The following is a 15556-nucleotide window of genomic DNA, read 5'->3' as shown; positions in this document are numbered from 1 at the left end:
GTCTCTGCAGGACAGGAGAGCGGGGGAACAATGCATTTCAGAAGGTTCATAAGTAATAAAATATTAATATCATCACCATTACTTTAAAGCATGTCATCAATAAATATTTATTGAAAATATTTATATTTTAATAGGAGGGCAACAGTGGTTTTTAATAAAATATCAAGTGAATAAAATATCCTTGACTCATGCTTATAGCTGTTTTGTTGAACCTCTTATCTGATTCTAATATATACAAAAAATGCTCTCAGTTTAATGCAGAATACAAGATAAGCAGGTGGTGGGCATTTCTACAATGTGAATTCAATGTTATCTTTTATTGTCGTGTACTGTAAACTGTGTACGGAACCGGGGCAATGTTTACATGAAAAAATACAGCTGCCTTGATCTTGAAAATATCCCAAATATTTAAGAGCACTGTGGCATTTTATCTTTTAATTTGTTGTTAAACATTTGGATAGACATCATAGTAAATTTTTTTGGTTGCTCTTTTAATTAAGGTCTATCATTATAATTTTTTTTTTACAACTTCATGTGACAGGAAAGATTTCTGCCATATAATTATAATTCTACAAAGGATGAATATAATGAAGCATTTAAAACTGTTTAAAAATCTAAACATGTATAAAAGAGGAGTTGATGGATCCGTTGTTACTAAAAATAATACAATTCTTAGATATAGAAGACAAAATGGGTACCTCTTTTAAAAAAGATTCTTAATTTATGAATTTTTTGGTAGGGTATTTGTTATTTTTGTTTTACTTTGGATAATTAGAAACAAAGTTCAGGGACCTGATATAATGGTATTTTATTTCATTAGAAAAATCTAAAAGTATTAGAGAAAGTAGTTGATCTAGAATGCTGTGAATTGAATTAGTTTAAATAAATACTTATACACAGATGTAGAGAACCATTTATAGAGAACTTATTATGCACCGGGCTCTGTGCTAGCGTCTCACATATTTTGTCACGTGTAAGCCTCACTGACACCTATGCAATTGCTACCATTGTTTCTCTATGACAGTTGAGGAAACTGGTGTTAATGGACTTGCCCAAAGTCACTCCTCCGATGAGTGACCAAGCTGGACTCTGGATTCAGTCAGTTGGACTTCAGAGCCAATGCTGTCACTCCCCTCTCCCATCTCCTCATCAGTTTGTCCACAGGTATTAAGAAGGACATAGGTCCACACGTATTGATAAGGCATGCTCTCCAGTGTAAATTATTTAATTTCCATTATGCATTGCTAAGTGGAAAAATACGATGTAGGACAGTGCATGTTATATGCTACACCTGTCTTTTTTTTAAAAATTACAAATATCTTTATACATTTTCTTTGGAAGTCTTTAAGGTTACCTTCAGGGAATAGTCTAGGGCCCCGTGGGATCCTGGTGACAGTGAAACTTAAGTTTTACTGGATATCCTTTTGGTTCCTTTTGAATTGTCAACACTGTTGGTTGGCAACCTCAGGATTTCCCAGCATGAAATTCAAATCTGGTCCCCAGACACGGAAGGCAAGGAGAGCCCGAAGAAAGAGGCAGATAGCTCCAGATTTGTAGGTGGCAGGGTTAATAAGCAAGAGAACTTACATATGATGCTTGTCTTGGGCGGCTGCAAGGTGAGGAGAATCTTACCAGAATCTTAAAAGTTTGTACAGATGCTTTAACTGGGTTCAGTAGATATTCAGTCCAGACAGTCTCAACAGGACACTACTGTCTCAAGGCTGAATGCTTGACAGTGGCTCCCACTGTGGGAATAGTGAGCAGAACGTACATTCCTAGGACAGGGGAGAGGGTGGGGTGCCTCCGACTGCCTGGGGCCAGCTTGGGTTAACCGGCAGTCATATCCACGCAAGGACCTTTTTCAACAACTGTGCACAAATACTATTTAAAACGACACTGTTAAGAACTAATGAGAAAAGTAATGTATGTTAAGAATTTTGTACATTTAAAATCTGCTTTGGAGACATCGTATCTATCTGTTTATTTTGAATCACGTGCTATGGGATGTTAACCCTGCCAGAGAATGTGTTGATTCAGGGATCTTGGGAGCTGGGCCTGACTGTACCACTAATCAGATCATCATCGTCAGGCTTCAGTTTTCTAAACTGTAAAATGAGAAGAGTGAACAAGTTGCTTTCTAACTAGAAAAATGAATAATTCCAAAATAAGCTATAAAAAAAGCACTTTTTAAGAAGATTAGAAATTCATGGTTAAAATTCAGCACATTCATGAAAGGAGCACCATCTTGGCTCTCAATGGGCCAAAAGGCACTACTTTTTTTGTGTCTACACTGGGTGTTACCTCCTGGTGGCAGCATTTGGAATTGCAGTGAAAGTGACCAAGCACAGGCAGTTCTTAGTGCAAAACCAGAAATATCCTGTCTGTTGTAACCATTGTAGTGACATTTCTCAATATATCAATACACAGAGGTGTCAAAGTAAAATACAGGCTGAATTCAAGACTAATTATTCAACTATTTCAAAGAATCTTTTGTTACTGGTTAGAAGAAATCTATCAAGCATAGGTTCTTCAGAATTTACTATAACCTTAGATTGCATGAATGGTAACAGAGTTTGGCAAACTTTTTGGTGAAGGGCCAAATAGTAAAAATGGTTTGCTTTTTGGGCTATAGGTTCTCTGTTGTAACGTAACTCAGCTCTGCTGTCATAGCACAAAAGCAGCAGTAAACAGTATGTAAATGAATGGACAGGGCTGTGTTCCAGTAAAACTTGTTTACAGAAACAGGCATTGGGCCAAATTTGGTCCATGGCTCATAGTTTGCTGACCCCTGAATTATACTAAACCTCTGCCTAAGTTTCTCTTGCCATGTGTCCTGAGATAAATTACCTGATCTTCTCTCCTCTCATTCCCTAATATAAGAATAAATGCTTCCATTTGACAGCCCTGTACCCTCAATAATTCCTTTATGAATAACCTAGTTGGCAAATGCTACGATTCTACCACATCACCCTGATGCCAACCCTATTTTCGTTTTACAAGTTGCCTTCCTTATTTCTTTTCACTCTGAACTGACATTTCCTGAAGACAAACAGTTATGGTTGTTTCTCTTGCATTCCTTTGCTTGTATTACCATTTTTACGTGATTTCAACCTTTACCCCAAAAACGTTTTGCTCACATATCTTTTATACCTAGGGAATTGTGGTCAGCCTTGTTTAAAATCTTCAGGATATGACTGGTTAACCTCCTGCTAAACATATTCTTTCCTTTCTTAAGTGAAGCTCACCACATTTAACAAGCCACTCTCCTCAAAGAGCAAGAGGGTCTGGAAGTAGAATTAGTCTTGGCAAATCATTTGCAAAGATAGATGTTGGTCTCTGAACTTAGTGCATCCCTGGAGAGACCCCTGCCTTAGCCAGGAGAATTGGGAACGAGCCTTGCTGTGTAGTAATACCTGGCTTCAAAACTAGACACTTCTCTCCCAGCCTCAATCCAGCTCACATTTTTGTCCTTTCCTCTGAAGCTCCTCCCAGCCTCCATCCGTTCTTTTCTCCCAACATTTCCAAATTCTAAAACTTCACCTGCCACAGACAAACTTGGTGTTGGCAAAGCTCTTCACTTGGTTGCATGAAAACTCATAGATTATTGAGATTTACTACATGCTTTAAATTCGCTGCTTTTCCTATTCAGCAGTTTAGTTGTAGCCTCGGATAAAGGTGATTTGTGGGATCCATCTTGCTTTATGTCTCACTTGACATTCTGCCTTTTTCATGACAGGTTGCTGAATGCTATAAAGCCAGGACTTGTTAAAAAGATCAATAGATTGCCTACCCCCATTGCAGGATTGGTGAGTATCCAGAATTGAGATTTATCTTCCAATATTCCTCTGCTCTAACCTAAGGGTCATGACAGTGCCATTTATTACAGTTTTCTCCTGCAGTATATATTCCACGTGAATGAGAACGCATTGAAGCCATTAAACTGAGAGGTCACTTAAAAATGAAAGATTGCAGTTATGCCTAAATGGCATCTTAATCTTTGTATTTTTCCCATGAGTGATAAGGATGACATTCATTCTTAAAGAGGTAAATTCGTTTTGGGGTGAGAGGCTGGTAATTCGGCTGACCCCAGGGGAGGAAGACGATTGTAATTACGGTTTTCTCATTTCATTTCTTCTCTGCATTCCTTTGGAATGAAGGGGAGAAGAGGTAGAGAGAAAGAAATTTCATGTTGAACGAGCAGGACTTTCATGATAAATTGCTGTTTTCAATCTTAAAAATCTACCTGCATTTAAGTACCACATTTGTAGGCCAACTTTCTAAAGACATAATGGACACAGGTGATTCTAATGTTGTCTGGAGACTTGTTTGAGCAAGTCTTCTGAACCTACCCATCTAAACCCAGTAAAACTGGGTTTTTCTGAACCTACCCATCTAAACCCAGTAAAACTCAAATGTTCACATGTAGTCAGATGCAGGATTTTTTTCATGCTTTGATATGTTTCATAATTCTCAGCACTAATTTTTTTTTTTTTTTTTTTGCGGTACGCGGGGCTCTCACTGTTGTGGCCTCTCCCATTGCGGAGCACAGGCTCCGGACGCGCAGGCTCAGCGGCCATGGCTCACGGGCCCAGCCGCTCTGCGGCATGTGGGATCTTCCCGGACCGGGGCACGAACCTGTGTCCCCTGCATCGGCAGGCAGACTCTCAACCACTGCGCCACCAGGGAAGCCCGAGAAAAGGGTTTTTGAAACATTAATTTAAAGTGTGAATCGTAAACAATTTTGGCAAAATTAAGGGTTTGAGACACATGCATTAACTTTATGTTGGATTCTTACAGCAGATCAAGTGTTGTTCTTTACCTATTGCCTCTACTTTGGGACAGGCAGGCAATGTGATTCAAGAAAACCAGCGGATTTCTGTTGCTTTACTCCCATGTATATCCTTGACTTTTCTTTCTTCTCTTTTCCTTTGAATTTCCTTTCCATTTTGTCCTTTCCATGATGCCTCCTTTTTCTTTCTCTTTTCCAACTAATAGTTCCTCACTTACCCACTCCTATATCACTTATATTTTCTTTACTCGTTTGTTATTGTGATATTGTGATTTATAATAAGCAATATATATTTGGGCTTTGTCTGTTTCTGGCAGAGAGCACCTAAAACCCTTGGAATTTCCTAAGCGATAAGAACAATGGGAGCATCTTTTCTTATAATATTTGGTCTTTTGTCATCAGTTCCTGAAATAGCTCCAGTTCTATAAAGGTGAAGGAGTATCTTGTTCTTTATAACAAGCTCCTTTCAGCCCCACCTGAATGAGGCAACTTTTGGAAAGCCCCAAGGATGGGAGCTGGTTGCCAGGGGTACCAGCCTCGTGATTAGAGAGTTGGAACTTTCAGTGCCACCCCACTGACCCCTGGGGAAGGGAGAGGGGCTGGAAGTTGAATCAATCGCCCATGGTCAGTGATTTCATCAATCATGCCTATGTAATGAAGCCTCCATAAAAAACCCAAAAGGACATGGTTTGGAGAGTTTTCAGGTTGGTGAACACATGGAGATTCCAGGGGAGTGGCGCACCCAGAGAGCATGGAAGCTCTGCCCCTTCCCACATACCCTGCCCTATATACCTCTTCATCTGGCTGTTCATCTGGATCCTTTATAATATTCTTTATAAAAAACTGATAAGCATAAGCAAATGTTTCTCTGTGTTCTGTGAACCACTCTAGCAAATTAATCAAATCCAAGGAGGGGATCTTGGGAACCTCTGACTTATAGCTAGTTGGTCAGAAGCACAGCTACCAATCTGGACTTGAGATTGACATCTCAAGTGGGGGCAGTCTTAATGGGACTGAGCCCTTGACCTGGGCCATCTGACACTGTCTCCAGGTAAATAGTATCAGAATTGAGTTAATTTCTTGGTGATGTTGGAAAAAAACACACAACGGAGTTATCTTTAGACCAAAAAAATACTTACCTATGTATAGTTAAGCACTCATGATTCCTGAATCTACAGGTCTGGTCAAATTCTTTTATCCTCTCCTCCAATTACCTTCAGATCAACATTTCCAAAATCCAGTGCACTAGTTGGGGTCCCAACAAGAAACAGAACTGCCACCCTTCTGTGCCCTTCCCCCATCCTGTTAATGTTCTTCCAGAGTTTGCTCTTCAAATCTATTGTCTGCTTCCTTTCTACGCTCACGTTCTTGTCTGTTTTCATGACCTCAACTCTTTACAGGATTGACCCAAGTCATCACTTCTCACCAAGTTTTTTCTCCTGAACTCCAGGCCTCTTGTTCTGTGTATTGGACAGCCCCATCTGGATGTCGTACCAGCACCTCTAACTGAACATATTAAAATTAGACTTAAATGACCACTCCCACCCACCAATGTCAGTAAAGGCATCATAAACACGCACTTGTCCTAGCTGAGCTGTCAGAGAATATGGAAACTTTCTTCATTTGTCTACTTGTCTGCATTTCCTTGGCCACTAGATAAGGCGTAGAGCCGGTCTTCCTCATCTCTTGGCTGGATTATTACAGTCAATTCATAGGTCTTCAGATGTTATTCGCTGTCATGTATGAAGCCTTTTCTCATGACACTCCTTATGAATATGGTACTCTCTCTCTCTGCTCTTCTTGACTAAATCCTATTTATGTATCAAGACCCAGTGCAAAATCACCTCCTTTGTGAAGCCTTTAGTGTTTGTGGTCCATGTGATCTTTTATTATAGAATGCAGTTAGCATCTCCTGGTTTATGCGAAAATGAGTTACTATATTAGAGACATAAAAGACAGCTGCACTGGAATATGATTTGGGGAGTAAGATTTTTGAATAACTGTTGTTAACAGTTGGAAATGCAAGGTGTGTAAATGATTTAGTATTCACATTCAAACACTGTAGCTTTAAGATCACACAAATAGTCCATGCTCACACTTACCAATGCCTATAATGGGTGCCGTGATATCAACTGTCCTAGTGATGTACTAGGAAGTCACAGCATCACCTTGATGGAGTGTCTACCAAAATAATTAGCCTAATCCAATTCAGAGGAAACAATCAGACAAGTCCAAATTGATGGACGTTCCCATAAAACATCTGGCTTGCATTCCCTAATTCTGTCAGTGTCATTAAAGACACATCCCCATCCCCTACAACTGTTGCAGATGAAAGGTGGCTAAGGAGATATGATAGCCAAATGCCATGTGTGATCCTTGATTGAGAAAGAGTAACTATAATAGACATTATTGGGATGGTTGGGGAAATTTGAGTGTGGATTGAATATTAGATAATAGTGTTTTCTCTGTGTTGAATTTCTTTAACATGATAACTATTTTGTCTAAGATAGTTGTGGTCATAGGGGAATATTCTTGATGTTAGATGTACGTAAGCTACAAATAACTCAATTTCGTTTCTTTTTATGGCTGAGTAATATTCCATTGTATATATGTGCCACATCTTCTTTATCCATTCATCTGTTGAAGGACACTTAGGTTGCTTCCATGTCCTGGCTAATGTACATAGTGCTGCAATGAACCTTGTGGTACATGACTCTTTTTGAATTATCGTTTTCTCAGGGTATATGCCCAGTAGTGGGATTGCTGGGTCATATGGTAGTTCTATTTTAAGTTTTTTAAGGAACCTCCATACTGTTCTCCATAGTGGCTGTATCAATTTACATTCCCACCAACAGTGCAAGAGGGTTCCCTTTTTTCCACACCATTTAATCCACAGCATTTAATGTTTGTAGATTTTTTGATGATGTCCATTCTGACTGGTGTGAGGTGATACCTCATTGTAGTTTTGATTTGCATTTCTCTAATGATTAGTGATGCTGAGCATCCTTTCATGTGTTTGTTGGCAATCTGTATATCTTCTTTGAAGAAATGTCTATTTAGGTCTTCTGCCCATTTTTGGATGGGGTTTTTTGTTTTTTTGATATTGAGCGCATGAGCTGCTTGTAAATTTTGGAGATTAATCCTTTGTCAGTTGCTTCATTTGCAAATATTTTCTCCCATTCTGAGGGTTGTCTTTTTGTCTTTTTTATGTTTTCCTTTGCTGTGCAAAAGCTTTTAAGTTTCATTAGGTCCCACTTGTTTATTTTTGGTTTTATTTCCATTTCTCTAGGAGGTGGGTCAAAAAGGATCTTGCTGTGATTTATGTCGTAGAATGCTCTGCCTGTTTTCCTCTAAGAGTTTTATAGTGTCTGGCCTCACATTTAGGTCTTTAATCCACTTTGAGTTTATTTTTGTGTATGGCGTTAGGGAGGGTTCTAATTTCATTCTTTTACATGTAGCTGTCCAGTTTTCCCAGCACCATTTATTGAAGAGGCTGTCTTTTCTCCACTGTATATTTTTGCTGCCTTTGTCATAAATTAGGTGACCATATGTGCGTGGGTTTATCTCTGGGATTTCTATACTGTTCCATTGATCTATATATCTGTTTTTGTGCCAGTACCATACTATCTTGATTACTGTAGCTTTGTAGTATAGTCTGAAGTCAGGGAGCCTGATTCCTCCAACTCCATTTTTCTTTCTCAAGATTGCTTTGGCTGTTCGGGGTCATTTTTGTTTCCATACCAATTGTGAAATTTTCTGTTCTAGTTCTATGAAAAATGCCCTTGGTAGTTTGATATGGATTGCATTGAATCTGTAGATTGCTTTGGGTAGGATAGTCATTTTCACAGTGTGGATTCTTCCAATCCAAGAACATGGTATATCTCTCCATCTGTTTGTATCATCTTTAATTTCTTTCATCAGTGTCTTATAGTTTTCTGCATACAGGTCTTTTGTCTCCTTAGGTAGGTTTATTCCTAGGTATTTTATTCTTTTTGCTGCAGTGATAAATGGGAGTGTTTCCTTAATTTCTCTTTCAGATTTTTCATCATTAGTGTATAGGAATGCAAGAGATTTCTGTACATTAATTTTGCATCCTGCTACTTTACCAAATTCATTGATTAGCTCTAGTAGTTTTCTGGTAGCATCTTTAGGATTCTCTGTGTATAGTATCATGCCATCTGCAAACAGTGACAGTTTTACTTCTTTTCCAATCTGTATTCCTTTTATTTCTTTTTCTTCTCTGATTGCTGTGGCTAAAACTTCCAAAATTATGTTAATAGTAATGGTGAGAGTGGACAACCTTGTCTTGTTCCGATCTTAGAGGAAATGGTTTCAGTTTTTCACCATTGAGGACAATGTTTACTGTGGGTTTGTCATATATGGCCTTTATTATGTTGAGGTAAATTCCCTCTATGCCTACTTTCTGGGGGGTTTTTATCATAAATGGGTACCAAATTTTGATGAAAGCTTTTTCTGCATCTATAGAGATGATCATATGGTTTTTCTCCTTCAATTCGTTAATATGGTGTATCACATTGATTGATTTGCGTATATTGAAGAATTCTTGCATTCCTGGGGTAAACCCCACTTGATCATGGTGTATAATCCTTTTAATGTTAAGCAGTAGATTTGAAGATGTGTAGAGATGCAGCCTTTTGTGTGAGTATATTCTTCACACGACAGTTCTTCCATCCATATTTGTGACACTCAGGAAAGAACAACAGCATTCCTCAAGTGCATCTACAGACTTCTAGGTTGATTTGTACTTTGTCAGGGGGTTGACAGGTCACTGACCCTCTATTGATCAAGCAGCCCTCAGTAGCAGAGGCCATGGAGATCTAAGAAGTATGGCCAGAGGGTTTTCCATGCCTGGAACCCATGCCTATGTGTCTTAATGGCCTGGTGTTGAGAAGAATCCATTAAGATGGCCCAGCTGCTTGACTTGAAGATAAATAGAAAAGTGTGTTTTCACATAGCAATCCCAAATTATAAACACGTGTAGATTTACAAAGGCACGAATAGGTGTATTTTAGCCCCTGAGTTGAGCTGTGGTTACAAAGAATTCAGGGGTGAAGGTGTTAAAACAAAGTAGTTGAAAATCATTTCCTGGCAAGAATGCAAAGACCCTGGATCCAGGTCTGTGTTTCTTCTGTAACGATTGCTGACATATGCAGCCGTGTGGTGACTGCCTGCAGATGCTTGCATTCTTTTTTAGGTGTTAGTGATACTGTTAGATTTTACCAGAGAGAAAGACCTCAAATTTAGGTCTTGGCATACCAACGACTTTTAAAAATGCTGCCCTTTATTTGGCCAGTTTGACAGTATTGCATAATCAAGCCATATCCTGAAACTCAATTTAATGGTCATTAGAGATCTTGCTAAATTCCATTTCATCCCAGAAACATCAGACTCTGTGCAAGAGACACAAATGTATGAAATCCTTGCTTACAGTAGGAATTTGGGGATTAAGTCTTTTCTCACCCGGATTTTAATTGTAACAGCCACTGTGTGTGTGTGTGTGTGTGTGTGTGTGTGTGTGTGTGCACTCACGTGTGGAGTATAATTGGAAATAGATATTTGGGGATTCTGTCCTTGGGTGCTGAACCTTCCTAGGGCTGTCATGAAATATTTGGTTGATATTGCATATGAATCCATGAGGAGGAAAGCAATCTGAGAAAAAAAGAATTTTACAGCAGGAAGGACATCTTAGATACACTTGTTTTACAGATGAGGACATGTGGGTCCGTAGAGGGGAAGATCACACAAACAGTAAAAGCTGAGATGAATCCAAAGCACAGGCCACCCTTCTCCTTGGTTGTATCACTCACAGGTGTTCCCAGTTGAAAATGGAACACGTGTAAATGACAATTATTTTACCTCTTATGAGAAAGAGGGGAATGCAAAGACTCACTTTTTCAGTTCATCTCTTTCTTTTCTTCCTTTTGGCCAAAACCTTCAAAATATCTTTCCAAGCTCTGTGAAAGGGCTCACTTCACCTGATGCATGCTGGAAGTTTGCACTAACTGAAGTTCAGTAGGCTATAGCAGCAATGTACCTGGTAGAATTATCCTACCGTTTTAGTTACTCTAACCCACTCAAAAACTTATTCTTTAGACAAAAAAGATGTATTTTTCCTTAACCAAAAGATAAGATTTCAAATATGCTCAGAGCTGAGCTTTCTGAAATGGATAAAAATGTAAGTTCCCATAAACTCTGTGGACTTTAGGAAGCTTTCAAAAGGTATCTGTTTTATTTTATGAAACTGATACCAGAAGAGTTGATGTTTCATTGTTTGAGGGAGGTCAGAGAATGAGAAAGGATGAAAAGGCAGTGGAGATTGCCACATTATGTGAAGATTAAAAATATTGTTTTGGACAAAGCTAGACATATGAAGCTGTTGAAAACTGAGTAGTATGAGTGAAAAGCCTTTACACAAACTTCATAATTTTAGGAAGATGACAACGCAGTAAATTTGAGTCCCAGGCGTTTTGGGTGTTTACCTGCCAAGAAGTGGTTTCCTGCAGATCCTAACTGGAGATTAGCTCTTGTCTGTCTCAGCTCATCCTTATCGATGTCTTATATTTTAGGTTTATATTTTACAACTTCATTTAGACATTCTAGAGCATTTACCTTCCCTTCAACAGTTTATCATATAGGTTCCCGCAGAAAAAGCTGGCCAGGCTTCTGTTCTCTGCCTCCGTTTCTCTTCCTGGTTGTTTTAGGCCAGGAGGGAGGCAGAGCAGGCAAAGAGGGAGGCCAGAGGTGTAAGGCACCATAGTGACAACCATCGTATATGAATACCTCCCTAGGTATCAGGTGCAGTGCTTGATTATCCTTCTTAATCTTTACAATTGCCCTACGATGTAGTTATTTCTGTATTTTTACTAATCTCAGGAAACAAGTGTGCAAAGAAGTAAGTTACCAGCTTTCCAATAAATAAGAGGCAGTATGGAGATTTGCACCCTGATTTGCCCAGCTCCAGGCTCCGTGCCTTTTATACTGTGTTACACTATCTCCATCAGGTCTTATAATAAGATCTTTGAACCTCAACACTCCCGAACATTTGTTCGGAGGCATCAACCTCTAAGGCGATCTCGTATGTTTTTAGAAGACAACCTCTCATCCTTCTCATTTAAGATGTATTAATTTCACCAAATTGAGGCAGTGGCCTATTTTAAAAGGCACTGCAAATGTAACATTTCTACTGTCACCCATATAAAAGCAATCTCCATGTGGCCACATCTCAAGCATCCCAGTCAATGAAGCACCAGTTCAACAATGGATACTAATAGGGGAACATTAGACGTCTTTACTGAAGTCTTTCCAAAAAATGTCATAGACTTATTCCATTTGTAACATGCAGTAAAACTTCCTGAAATGCCCTTCTCTCTCTCTCCTCTCTGTCTTTCTGTCTTGACACACACACACACACACACACACACACACACACACACCCCTTATACTTGCCAGCTCCCCTGCAAAACTCTTTCTGTCCCAGCTACCTATAATCATTCAGACTCACACTATACTAGCTCTTGTCTCTCTTGCTTCTTACCCCTTTCTCTGCTGCTACTAACCCCCAGCCTTTTCAGATGCAAATCAATCCAGCTAGATTTAGCTCCTTTCAGTTCCCCCCCAGAATCATGATTCTGATTCTGGACAACAAAGGCTCAGGAAGAGGCAGACAGAATTCTCCTTCATAGGCAGGTGGGGAGGGGGCTTCTGGAAGTGGTCTTGCTCTTCTTTGGGGGCCAAGTGGAAAATGGTGTTTGAGCGATGTTCTGTGCAAAGGAGGTACATTTCACTGAGGGAAATGAATAGACCTTGTGAAGAATCTCAGCCAACATTAAATTTAATGACACACGTTCCTTTATCCTCATCCCTGGCACGGGGAGAGAAACCTCAGTTGTGTTTCCACACCACACACAGAAGGAATACTCAATTTGCTACTCTCGAGTTTGGTGCTAAAACCGAGCCCAAGCTGGGATGGTGGTTAGCCTTTGAGTAGGTTTAGACAGAAAAGAGCACAAACTGGAGGGAAAAACAACAGCAAAACCCATATGGTCTTTGGTACATTTGATCCTGCTTTTAGTTGAATGGTGGACTATGAACCTGCCAGGGGGGTGGTAGCGGTGACTTTGTTCAATGCCTCCCAAGTGAGTATGGTTTGTATGCTGCCAGGTGTAACAGCTTCCACAGGTACCTTCTAAAAGTACAGATTATCTCAGGTCCTTATCAGATAACCTTCCGTAGCTGCCCACTGCATATAACAGCTCAGAAAGACGTTTAAGGCCTTTCCTGAGCTAAAGGAATGTTCTAGGTGTATCTCCCACTACATATTATTACTCTTAAGAAACAGGACTACAGTTAATTTATGACCTAAACCAAAATACTTGGCACATAGTGAATACAAAAATAAAAGTATGTCAGTTGGTGAGAGCCATTCTCCACAGTGAGCTGGACCAGGGTAAAGGGGAATGTTGATGGCCACTGGAACAGGCTGGCTTTTCGTTATCTACTGAGTGCTTGGATCAGACCAATAAGTTAGTCCCCTTGTCCATCTTTTTTGAGTACTTGGCAAGACTCAATGAGAGTGTTTTTGTCCTTTCTACTCATCCTATGTTTATTATCTGTTTTCTGATTTTCTTATTTGGTGAGTGTATTAGTTATCCACTGCTGTGTAACAAATTACCCCCAAATTTAGTGGCCTAAACCACTTACTATCCCAGAGTACCTGTGGGTCAAGAATCTGGGCTTGGCTTAGTTTGGTTAGAGTTTCAGGATGTCTCACAAGGCGGCCATCAGGTGTTGGCTGGTGTCGTTTTAAGACTTGACTAGGGAAGGATCTGGTTCTAAGCTCACTCAGGTGTATGTCAACAAGATTTGGTTTGTTGCAGGATGCCGGCCAAAGCCATCCTCAGTTCTTTGCCACATGGGCCTATTTACGTAGAACACCTGACAGTGTGGCAGTTTGCTTCATGAGAGTGAGCAAGCAAGAAGAACCAGGAGAGAGAGGGAGGGAGAGAGAACAAACAAGATGGACATCACAATCATGTATAACCTAATCTCAGAAGTGATGTTTCCTCACCTCTGCCATATTCTGTTAATCAAAAGCAAGTCACTAGGTCTATAGCCCACACTCAGGGGGAGGAGATTACACAAGGACCTGTGTACAGGAGGAAGGGATCACTGGAAGCTATTTAAAAGGTGCTTCCACAGTGAATGAAATGATTGTCTTAATCTGCTGAGAAAGCAGGACATGAATTTCTTATTCTCCTGAAAATGTGTCCTTTACAGTTACAGTACCTTAGCAGTAATACAATTTTCCTTGGACCCTTGCATGACATCTAAGGTCTGTTTCCCAGTTTTCTTCTGCACGTATACACTAAAAAGAGATGGCATATTCTCTGTTGCCTTCCAAGTGAAAACCCACTATGACCCAAGACATAATTCCTGCTTTCAAGGGATCCCCTTCTAGGAGGAAAATGTACAAATAAGGTCTAATAAAGGAGGACTGTGAAATGTTAATGAAATATGCAAGGAAGAACAAGGAAGAAGTTTCTTTTTGAGAGGAAGAACTTTGGAAGGCGTGAGATCTGAACATGCATTTACAATCAGTGAAGACCGTTGGGGTTGGGGGAGGACAGTCTAGCCTCAGAGGATGGAATAAGAAAGGCTTTGAGCCACAGGAACCTGGGTCTTGTCTGGGAGTGGCTATTATTTGTATGTGGCTGAAGCTGGAGCCCAGAATCCCTGAAAGAAATCAATACAGTGGAAAGTGGACCAAGAATAGTAGGTAGAGACCAGAACTGCCATCTAGAGGTGTTTGGACTCATTTTACATGCAGTAAGAGCCACTGCAAACAAAGGAATCTCGTGTTCCAGATAACTCTGGTGGCCATGTGGAAAGTAGATTATGGGAAAAGACCAGCAACAAAAGTCAATTAGGAGACAAGTAATCCAAATGAGAGATAATGTCTACTACTTAACCTTAGTAGAAGCAGTGAGAGTGGAGATGGGGACACAGGATTTATGGTTCTATGTTTTTCATAGATTATAAGATGCACCATTTTTTAAAAATATAACTAATTTTTTAAAAGCCATCAAATAGATTATGACACAATGTTAATATACCAGTAATAGAAAGATGCATCATTATTTTAGAGGTAAAAAATGTACAACTTGGAATTGATGAAATATGATAAATAATCTTAGGAAGATGACATCTCCATTTTGGATTTGAGCAACTTGGCGAATAGTGATGCCATTAATAGGAATCACGGGAGCAAGGGAGGAGAAACGGGTTCCAAGAGAAAAGATGAAGTCTCTTTTGGACGTACTGAGTTGGCTACCTTTAAGAGATATTCATGTGCAGATGTCTGGCAGACAATTGGAAAATGTTGGTTTAGAACTCATGGAAAAAGTTATAAAAAATTGGACTAGGTTAATGAATGGCTGATTTTAAAGTTAAATCCTTATGCTTAAGTGTATAGGAAGACAAATTATTTGTTTTTCTATAAACGCAAACTTGGAAGCTTTTTTCCCCTCAAATTATAAGTCTGATCTTTGGAGTGTTTGACTTTCACTGGCAGAGCCTGGGGTTGGGGGGAGAAGGGTGATGAAAGGAATTTGGGAACACAGGAGGAATCATTAGCAATTACACTTAGGTATGAAAATCATGAGAGAGAGTGACTTAGAAAGATCTTCATATTATTGACAATTTATTGAGATATAATATCCAGCCAATCTCATACTCTCTAGCCTCCCT

General features: G+C 39.6%; 1 protein-coding gene across 11 annotated transcripts in view; it reads left to right on the top strand.

Annotated features, from left to right (window-relative positions):
* LIMCH1 (LIM and calponin homology domains 1) overlaps positions 1–15556 on the top strand; it is a 339718-nt gene that overhangs the window by 158763 nt on the left and 165399 nt on the right. For all 11 annotated transcript variants that reach the window (XM_060012645.1, XM_060012642.1, XM_060012643.1 and 8 more), the window contains one exon: positions 3737–3806. In XM_060012645.1, coding sequence (XP_059868628.1) covers positions 3737–3806 — 70 coding nt within the window. The remainder of the gene's footprint in view (positions 1–3736; positions 3807–15556) is intronic.

The sequence above is a fragment of the Delphinus delphis genome, chromosome 5 (genome assembly GCF_949987515.2).
Source record: "Delphinus delphis chromosome 5, mDelDel1.2, whole genome shotgun sequence".
Taxonomy (NCBI): Eukaryota; Metazoa; Chordata; class Mammalia; order Artiodactyla; family Delphinidae; genus Delphinus; species Delphinus delphis.
This window is presented reverse-complemented; position numbering and strand designations above follow the sequence as displayed.